General features: G+C 45.8%; 1 protein-coding gene across 4 annotated transcripts in view; it reads right to left on the reverse strand.

Moving 5' to 3' along the window:
• The window catches only part of rnf220b (ring finger protein 220b), a 28,712-nt gene that overhangs the window by 5,175 nt on the left and 12,862 nt on the right, over window positions 1–10,675 (reverse strand). For 3 of the 4 annotated variants that reach the window (XM_042224232.1, XM_005930964.2, XM_042224231.1), the window contains exons 3-9: window positions 4,871–4,997; window positions 4,039–4,081; window positions 3,852–3,944; window positions 3,277–3,319; window positions 2,932–3,021; window positions 426–469; window positions 20–101 (exon numbers count right to left, since the gene is read on the reverse strand). In XM_042224232.1, the coding sequence (XP_042080166.1) occupies window positions 20–101; window positions 426–469; window positions 2,932–3,021; window positions 3,277–3,319; window positions 3,852–3,944; window positions 4,039–4,081; window positions 4,871–4,997 (522 nt within the window). The remainder of the gene's footprint in view (window positions 1–19; window positions 102–425; window positions 470–2,931; window positions 3,022–3,276; window positions 3,320–3,851; window positions 3,945–4,038; window positions 4,082–4,870; window positions 4,998–10,675) is intronic. The other variant, XM_042224233.1, reaches the window with a different exon arrangement.

Here is a 10,675-nt window from a genome sequence, read left to right on the forward strand (position 1 = left end):
CACACACACATTCACTTACCTTTAAAGCCTATAGACGCCATCTGTATCCTTCTCCTCTCATTCCAGTCGTCCTCCAATGCCAACAAGTCTGCCGACCCCTCCTGAAAACAACGCCGCGCACACACATGTACACACAAAGACACACATCGGGTCACATGTTCTCTGTCTGGACGAACACGCCCATATGCCTCCTGTAGCCCGGAGCTACATATCTGCCTCACAGCCGTGAACCGGCGCTCGCGGCGCTTTCACGTGGATACACAGCGAGCTGACAGTGATCCGTGCGCCACGTGAACAAAGCCAGGCAACAACGTCTCGGGGTTCAAGGTCAGCGTGTCACACGTTACATATATTCATCTCTGATTACAACACAAATGTCAGGGAAACAAATACTTGCATCTGACTCGTGTGCTTGGAGAGCCTACCTGTGCTTCCTCTGGTTTTCTCCTCTTCAGCTTTCCCATCCTGACTGAACACAGAACACACAGAAGAAATACTGTTAATAATGGTTAAAGGGGACGAGGCATTAGCTTTGGGGTTTAAATCAACACCATCAAACAAGTCACATGATTTTTAGTAACACTATTGAATTATGTGTAATGAATAACTGGGGTATAACTTATTTGTTCCTGTACATAAAAACGTGCGAGTTTGAGTCGCTGTTCCATCTAAAGAAGCCGAGCTTTGTCCTAAAGTGTGATAGGAGGTCACCGAGCTGCGTGAAGAAGACTAACATGACCACGGGTCATTCAAACAGGTTCACACCGAGCCCAGAGCAAAAGAACGACAAGCAAAAAATATTAATATTAATATTTACAGCTCTATTATCTCCATATTATTATATTTTTATTTAAATAAAAGACAAAAATACTGATAAATAACAGGATAAATTATGCAAAGACTACACTGTGAGTCAGCAGCTAAAAGTAGTGCATGAATGGTTCAAGCTCCCAACGTCCTGCACTCAACACTTCACATGCAAACAGTGAAGAAAGCGAACAGTGGTGGAAGAGGTACCGACAGCTTTTACTTCAGTAGTAAAACCAGTGTGGAAGTATTACAGGTAAAGTTCTGCTCTCACACAATAAATCCAGTGAAAGTGTTCATTAAATAAATGAATAAATAAATATGGGGCTAAGATTTCTTTTCCTTTCAATATCAGAGCCTCACCTTTATAAATGATGTGTCATGTATTGAATTTAATCTTAAAGGAACAAAAAGTCATGATTGTTCATGTGCAGACAGAGGAAACGCTCAAACGTAAAATTCACCTGCTTGTGGAAACCGTCTCGTTCACTTCTAATAACTTCCAACATTTAAAAGCCGGAAATATGGATGCGACACTGAAAACTACTGAGTTCTGTTTCTGTGTGAGCTCACTCCACAAACTGTACAAGCTGGCCGCATTGATGCACGAGGCCCTTAAAGCAGAGACCGGCAGATGCTTCGCGTGGACAGAAGCTGCAGTACGGGATTCAAAGCGGCCCTCCCGTCCCCGTGCTGTCATCCCACCGTCCTCCCCCGCTTTCCTCTCTAAAAATATGAAAGTTAACATGGCAGAACACCAACTGAACCTCCTCTCCTCCTCTCCGTGCCCTGACTGACTGCAGATTGCAAAAGGGGACATTAAGTTTTAAGGCCCTCTAATTCCCTGCTGGATGACAGTGGCCCCCGAGGGGAACGCACGGCGAGCCGGTGGCTGTGACCCGAGTGCCGCAATCCCAGCAAACATAATGAGGGTTAAAGAGACGGTCATAGATGAGGAGGAGCTCATCAAACAACGAAGACAGAGGGAGAGAGAGAGGGAGAGAGAGAGGTTGATTAATCAACAGAGGACCCCCCTCCTCCTCCTCCTTCCACTCTCTTCTTCTTCCTCCCTGACGTGTATTTAGAAGCTCATTATGCTGTCCGGTTATAAGGCCCAATAAAGGCTAACAGACCTCGACAGCAGTGGCAGTTTGAAGAGTCAGCTAAGAGCTGCAGAGTCTCAGCGGGAATAATAACGGGAGCAGGAAGTCTGCGGCGTCAGCCGCCGCCGGGACGCTGCGCAGGTTTCTGTACTCGTGCAGAAATGCTGTCAGACTACTTTCAAACATGCTACATGCTATCATTTATTCATTTATTTAGAAATGGCTGGAAACTGTTCAGGGCTGATTTTCTGTTACAAGCTTCTGTGGAAAAGAACCAGAAACAAGTCCTGATCTGGTTACTGCAGATCTACAAAGCCTTCATTTGTCTCTTACCGTGACGCGCGGCGCGAACACCATCATAAGCTCCGCGGCTGAGCTGTAACGGTAACTACCCGCACGCTTCAGAGGAGAAAATAGTTCCTACGTGAAACATTTACACAACACTGTTTGTGGGTTTTTGTGTGAGAGTAACAGTGTCAGAAATCTCAGTACGTGCCTCTCCCTACCCCCGCTCGCAGCAGATGGCCCCGCCCCTCCCTGAGCCTGGCTCTGCTGGAGGTTTCTTCCTGTTAAAATGGAGTTTTTCCTTCCCACTGTCACCAAAGTGCTCACAGGGGGTCTTTATCTTACAATGTAAAGCACCCTGAGGCAACAGTTTTTGTGATTTATAATAAAATGAGTTTGTCGTTGGGAAACACGTTTTTTAGATTTTTATTAAAAAAGCAGCTCAGGTGGAATAAATATTAATCTGGTATCGTAAGGATGTTTCACATTTCATGAAAAGTTTTTGAGACACTTGAAAAGTCAATAGCAGCTATTTCAGGATTAAAAGCATGAACATAATTATATCCATTCAACTAAATAAATACTGACTGATTAGTGAGCTGATGTACTAGTGTCAGAGGTGGGTCTTTTATAAAATAGGAAAAAGTAGAAATGAATAAAATAAATGTTTCTTGTGTGTGTGTCGAATCCTCAGTGACTGTGGGGAAGAAGAAAAATGCTTCTCAGTGTTTCTTACCAGCTTGTGCGCAGTCTAGGTGGGCTCCTGCGCTGTGGGGGCGTAATGGGGCAGATTTGACGTAGCACCTGCACCAGCAGAGGTCATCGACTGTTAACATATCAAGGGGTCAAAGTTTAAAGGTTAATAGCTCCTCTGCTCGTGGGGGCGCTAGGCCAGCTGAGATGGTGTGGGAAAAGAGGTGATATCTGAATGACTGGTGAGGGTGGGGACGACGAGCGTGAACAAAATATCTTTTTCATCTTCTCAACTTTACGGCGTGACAGTCGCCTGGTCTGGACTCTGAACCACAAACTGAGTGTGCGGCACAGAAACACAACATTCGGTCCACGTGGATCAACGTACCGTTTAATCTGGTGTGTCTGTTGGCCCGGACGCGGAGAAACGTCTGCAACAGAGGAGAAAACATCATTTGCACTCAAAAAAACTGTCCATAAAAATAGAAGATGCTGTTGGAGGAAGCTGTCACTGAAAAAAGAGACTTAATTGTGCAGGTAATGTTTGTGCCCTGTGATCTGAACGCTGCCGCTGTGCTTCTCCGTGTTTACATCACTGTGTGTCTGCTGCTCTGTGTGAGTATGCCGTGTAGGATAGATTGTATCTTTGTCGCCTGTGTTGTGATCACAAGAGATGAGTCTCTCACTTCCTACCCGCTGCAGATGGATACTTGTAAAGGCCCCACAGCATCACACAGGCTGAGTATTTCTAACTTAGTCATGCGCGCATTTCAACCCCATCCTTAGAAACGAAAGCAGCAAAAGGAAAACAACAACTTTATATTTTTGTGAGGTCAGCGGCACAAGGATGCAGCGTTTGACACTCTGGGATGAGACCCCGTTGGGTTTCATAAACTGGTAATTGTAAGGTTTTATTTAATGCCTTACAATATGTTCATTACAATGCACTCTTTAAAATCCTACCTGGTATCGGTCAGAGTGGGCCTCCTCGGCCGGTCGAGGGGGCGAGGTGGGGGAACTTTCCTCTCGCTTGATGTGCAGGGACAGTGAAAGAGGCTGGAGCCCGAAAAAGAAAGAATCAAGTCAAAGGCAGGACGACGGCTACTGACCGACTTCCTGAATGTGGTGAAAACATCACAGCTACGTGTACCTTTGGCGTCCTTATGAAGTGGTCGTGCTGGACCGGAGTTGCACTATAATAACACAGAAGCTCGTATGTTAAACCTGTTTTTACTGTGCATAAGTCAACAACACAATGTGCCCACAAAACCTACAAACACAATATTGTGTTTTAAATGTCATCTGGTGAACAACCTCTGCTCTTATCTCGTCTGGATTTGTATCCGAGTCCATGTGTAACCTCATTTTACTCCTTCTCACATTGTGTCTGTCACACAGATACTGTACACACACACACACACACACACACACACACACACACACACACACACACACGGTGTCCCCGTGGGCCAAGTTCAATTTGAAACCATTACTGTCCACGGAGCGGTCGTTAAGCAGATTTGGAGTGTAATGCCTTTATTGGAGAAATCATTCTTCTGTTCTAAGCAGCAGGTAATGTGTGTGTGTGTGTGTGTGTGTGTGTGTGTGTGTGTCTGTCTGATCTATGCGTATGTTTTAGACCAAAGCAGCCATTAACAGAACATTATCTGCCTGCTCTATGAGTTGTTGCCTTGAGGCCAGAGGCTATAATATGAAATATGTAGGGAACAATGAGGCGGCTTGTAAACACTGCACGCAGGTGACAGAGAAGAAGGCAGCTACCACCTGGGGAAACTGAAGGGGGGGGGGCATCCAGAGAGAGGGATCTGTCTACTTTAATTATCACCTCAAAGCTGAAGAGAACAGCAAGAAAATGACAAACAGATAAATGGAGGTAGTGTAAACTTTTTAGACGGTGGTAAGAGGGAAACGTTCTTTGCCGTGAAATAAAGCAGAGGATCCTCAGGGCGTGAGCGTGATACCTGATCTGCAGCTGGGCGAGTTTGGCTAACTCCTGCTCCATGTGCTCCTGCAGCTCTCCGGGTCGCAGCACGGCCTTGCAGACCGGACACGCCGGGGCCTGAGCGTCATACAGACCTTTGACTTTGCCTGCGAACGTGAGGTGTTTACAGTTAGAGGTGCTGATGGAAAACTGCGTCGTGACAGTCATGAAAACCCTGTTTGCTGTGCACAGACTGTTAGACTCAAATACTTAACACTTAACTTTAAATGGATACAAATTTTATTAGTCGCATAAGAGACATTTCTTTTTTTTAAAGAGCATTTAATCTTCCTCCTTCAGAGGGTTTGAGAGGCTGAACAAGAACAAGGTGAATCCATCGCTTACTTTATCACATGAAGGATTTTTCTACTTTTGAGTTTCAGTTTTATGATTTTCATTAAATTTGTGTTCTGGGGACTTTATACGTAAGGTGGTGCATAAAGACTATTTATTGCACAGTGACATGTCAGCAAATGCTTCTGTTTCACAACATAAAAGAATAAATATTCATTACAGGAACAGAACACAATCACAACAGCATGAAGTGATTCGTTTATTAAAATCTGCAGTTTTAATGCTTAATGATCCAGAAACATCTAAAACATCAGAGGTAAGCAGCATTCAAATACACTGTGGCGAGTAACTGTCGCACACGTGGCAGATCAAAGTTGAACAGGTGGCTAAAAGCGGAATACTCGAGTAAATGTTGGCTACTTGGTTACTTCAGACATTCAGTAGCTGATTGGAGCTCTGTGTGTGTTTCTGTGTGTTTAGTGGACCCGTCTTTACTACAGACAGGCAGCGGTGGTGAGAGTAAAATCAGGTAACACACACACCTTAACACGGTGCTACGGCCCCCTGCTGTCAGTGTGTTGGCACCATAGGCTGTCAATAGGAACATTACCCAGGAGGGCCACTCGGCCCATTGGGCCCCACTGATGGATTACTGCCATAAGCAGACAGCTGGGAGCCCGAGCAGCTCTACTATATCAAGATTTTACCTAGTAGATGAGGTGATTTACTCCTGAAAGCCATCAATCATACGGGGAGGGCTCGTAGGCAAGACGCACCTAATTTTCCATCTGGGCACAGCCGAGGGGGAAAATGACGCCGTGTGGCGATCCCAGTTTGTTTTAGCAAAGAAGATCACAAACAAGTTTGTGCTGTAAATATGGGACTGAACTTCCTTCAGGACCCTGTCATGACACTGGACTAACACTTTGCCCGGCTCTGAGTCCAGATGACCAGCGATACTCGGGCTTGTCTATCAGCCGTCGTCCCCTGACATCAGTTGCGCTGTGGGACCCATAATGAGGAAACAAATGGGGCAAAATGGCCTCTAAATAAAACATGGGGTTGAAAATAGAAAGTGGAGTCAGGTGTCCTTGAGAGAGTGACAGCTCCCCCCCACCAAACACACACCCCTGCCTTTTTTGCATCCCCTAGCGGAAGCCTAAATGACTTTTCCCGACACGCATTGAGCGTTCCCGAGCTTTCCGCGCTCTGCCGCCCGGAACATGCAGGCGTCAGTAAACAATGAAATCTGTGGGCTGAAATTGAATTTATAACCACATTACCTGCACAGATAACGTCTGTGAATGGCGCCGCGATAAGAGCAATGGGATTTGATTTTCAGGTGTTTTATTGGTCCACTTTTTGGATAAGCCCCCCTCATCTTACTACACCCCCACCCCACCCTACACTTCTGCTCCACACACATCAAATTTAATGGTGAGGGAGCGAGACTGTTTGGATGCACAGAGGAGTGTGCGTGTGTGCATGCGTGTGTGTGTGCATGCATGCGTGTGTGTGTGTGTGTGCGCGTCGTGTGTGTGCTGTGTGTGCGTGTGTGTGCATGCGTGTGTGTGTGTGGGGTGTGTGTGTGTGCATGCGTGTGTGTGTGTGTGTGTGTGCTGCGTTCTTGTAAGTGACAGTCGTTGCTTCATGAGCACCTTTTTACACGTCTCCATCGCCCTGCTGCTCTCCGCCCCTGCCCACATAAACGCTGTCAGTATCAGTCAGCCTCAGCTCGTCTTCAGCCTGGGGGGTCCGACACACACAACAGGGGCTGTAAAACCTGCCTGTGGGGCTTGTTAACTGTTCCCTCACTGGGGCAACTGGCTGGACTGGCCCTCTCTCACTGCACTGTGCTGAGTTTGACTGGCCCGTCTCCTGATGGATTCGCTGTCTGTCTCTGATTGTTTCCTTTTTCTGTCTTTGTGTCTCGCCGCTTCAGCACCTCCTTTCCTGTCTGTCTAGCCTTTGTCCAGCTGCCGCTTTCACCCTTGACTTACAGAGGCCCACTTGAGCTTGTTTGGCTGGATTTGTTGCCTCGCTCATGACAGAACAAAATGCACGGATCAGATATTTATTTCTTACTGTTTTGTAGTATATAGACGTGTACAGTGCAGGAGGCGCATGGACAAACATGCTAAAAACAGTCTTCGGCTCACCCCACCCACCTCACGGCGTTCCGCGTCTCTGCCTCGCCACTATTAACAGCAAACGTCCACGGCTTGTGCGAGTCTGTTGGAGCTCGAGTGTCCCGGGATCAGAATCCTGCTGACAAATCCTCAAAGCATCAAGCCTCCCCCGGGGCCAGTGTAATAGCCGAAGCCAACGCCCATATGACGGCTGCCAGTTCTGCTGATGCAGATGAAGCGGCGATGCCTAACGTGACCTTTAGTGAATGCCACATCGCATCAGGCCTGGATGTCACCCACTGACATTATGCTGGGGCACGAAACGGCTGTTCTGCAGGGGCAGACGTGGTGACGAGCGTCCCCCTGGTGACAAACCTGTAGACGTGGCGTAATTCTGATTGACGTGAGCAGGACTGGACGGCTTTGAATGGCAGCGGACGTACGAGCAAGCGTCCAGGGCAGAAACTGAGGCTTTTTTTGCACAGCCTGGGTCTGTTTTTCTCTCTGTTCACTGGCTGAGTGCTGAGACAACTCACTCCAAATGGCATCATTATCCCAATCATCAAACAATTCTCTAAGCACATCAGAAATCCCTCCATAAAGCTGTAACAAGCACAGACTCTATATAACCAGTAGGCACGTAGGGATCGGCGGGGGCAGAAAAGTTAACGCTTGGCGGCGAGCGCTGCAGCGGTGGGTTGTGCAGGCAGGTCCTTGGCACACTTTCAGAGGAGACGGAGGGCTATAAAAGCCATTGGCTCCTGCCACACCTGTACCCCTCCCTGTCCCGCGGCCTGCTTCCTATTTAAAAGCATCACATGCAGGATATTAGTCAGGGCTTTTTGTGAGGTAGAGCAAACCTCTGAGACAGAGGGAGGGGGGAGGGAAAGCATGCAGGCCGCCGTTTGTTTTTTATTGGGGAAATAATGGCCTATTGAGAGGTTGGGTATTTAATGAGCAACATAATAGGCCCTGTAGTAACACATCTGCTATGTGCAAAGTCATTTCCTCAGCTTTCAAAGGCTGTAGCAGCAGCCTTTGAAACAGCAAGTCCAGTTGCCTTTGACTTAGTGCTTCTACATATCTGCTTTTTATTAATTGCAGAGTGGCTGCAGCGGTAATACCTGCGAGACAAATGTGCTGCTCGGCCTGGTGCTCAATCCTAACCGCATTCGGCGGCTTGGAAGGCACCTACGCTTCCTCTCCTGGCTTGACCTCAGATTTCTCACTGTCCAATCTAATTCCAGCATCCTTCAAAATATCCCTCCTACTCTGCAATCAATTGTGTTTAATGTATTAAAGACACTCGCCACAACCACGGCGACCTTTGGCCCCTGCGCAAATCAATGCCTCGTTAGACCGCTAATGATCATTCATTGACTAATAAGATCTGTATCAACCTCTTGTAGCGCATTGATTGGCCTTTGGCCTTTGTAGTGCAATGTGCATAACGGCAACAACAGCAGACAGCAGCTGTAAGTCGCAGAGAGTCAGATGATGAAAAAGCTCCTGGTGGGAATGGACGCCAATCCTGAACCCCAAATAGACTCATTCTGAAGCACCTCAGGCCAAAACCCTTCCCTCCTGCTCTGCAGATCAATGGACATAACCTCTCTGACCACGGGTCAATCAGCGCACAGACTCCCCCGCCTCCCCCTCTCGCTCTTTCTCTCTCTCATCTTCTCCATTAGTCACAATTGTTCCATCAGCTGCGGGTGTGGCCCAGCATACATGTGTCCAATCATCTCATTGATGGAGAGTGGACCGGCTAGCTGTGCGACTGCGTCCCTGTGACCATATTTCCTTTCTCAGGACCTCGGGGCAAAGATCGAACCCTGCCTCCGCTCCGCTCCGACCAATCAATCTGCCCCTCATTGAGATGCATGGCTCAATGATCTTTGATAGTGACTCCAGATTGGAGCGAGGAAGTGGAAGCTGTCCTTGGGTGTGTGTGAAAATACAGGCTTTATTTCTTAATCAAGACCAAATGTAATTAAATCTTGTGGCTTTAGATTAGAAACGTGGGCTCCTCGCTGTCTTTACAGACCAGCTTCGTTTACATAACCTGACCCTGAATCTATTTTCAGGACTTCTGGACCAAAAGTCTTTCAAGTCCAACATGAAATGTGTTACTGTTTCCAGTTCACTGATATAGCAACACACTCAATGCAAAACTTCAGCTGCTGCTGACGCAGGCAGCGTGTCTACAAGTGTGCTGTTGTCTATCCTGATACGCTGAAGAAGAAGAAGCACGCCAGTGAGCACGGGGAAAGATGGTGACTGCAATCACTGATAACAAAGCCAGTAAAGTCGTGTACTTTGTTATCCTAAAACACACATTAGTAGTTGTTTTAGGGTTTTATTTAAACAGGTTTGTGAAATCAGCTGTAGTCCACAGGTCAGGATGTTTGCATGTACTTAAATCCCTGTAAGAAGTTCAAGAGAAAATCCTGGTTTTAACTTTGGAGTCAAACTGGGTGTTAAAAACTGCGACGAGAGATTAAAACAGAGAAACTGTGTAAAACTGTAAAACTGTGTAAAACTGTGTAAAACTGTAAAACTGTGTAAAACTGTAAAACTGTGTAAAACTGTAAAACTGTAAAACTGTTAAAACTGTGTAAAACTGTAAAACTGGTAAAACTGTAAAACTGCGTAAAACTGTAAAACTGCTAAAACTGTGTAAAACTGTAAAACTGGTAAAACTGTAAAACTGCTAAAACTGTGTAAAACTGTAAAACTGTGTAGGATTTTACAGTAACTGTAAAACTGTGTAAACGTAAAACTGCTTAAAACTGAAACTGCTAAAACTGTAAAACTGCGTAAAACTGTAAAACTGCGTAAAACTGTAAAACTGCGTAAAACTGTAAAACTGCGTAAAACTGTAAAACTGCGTAAAACTGATACAGCGTAAAACTGTAAAACTGTAACGTAAAACTGTAAAACTGCGTAAAACTGTAAAACTGCTAAAACTGCGTAAAGACTGTAAAACTGGTAAAACTGTAAAACTGGTAAACTGTAAAACTGTGTAAAACTGTAAAACTGCGTAAAACTGTAAAACTGCGTAAAACTGTAAGAACTGTAGAACTGTAAAACTGTAAAACTGTAAAACTGCGTAAAACTGTAAAACTGCGTAAAACTGTAAAACTGTAAAACTGCGTAAAACTGTAAAACTGCGTAAAACTGTAAAACTGCGTAAAACTGTAAAACTGCGTAAAACTGTAAAACTGCGTAAAACTGTAAGACTGTAAAACTGTAAACTGTAAAACTGTAAAACTGTGTAAAACTGTAAAACTGTAAAACTGCGTAAAACTGTAAAACTGCGTTGGTACTGAGCGTGCACATTTGTCCCTGTTTAAAATGAG

Source organism: Haplochromis burtoni, unplaced genomic scaffold, assembly GCF_018398535.1.
Source record: "Haplochromis burtoni strain Fernald_Lab_line unplaced genomic scaffold, NCSU_Asbu1 Contig_133, whole genome shotgun sequence".
NCBI classification, from domain to species: Eukaryota; Metazoa; Chordata; class Actinopteri; order Cichliformes; family Cichlidae; genus Haplochromis; species Haplochromis burtoni.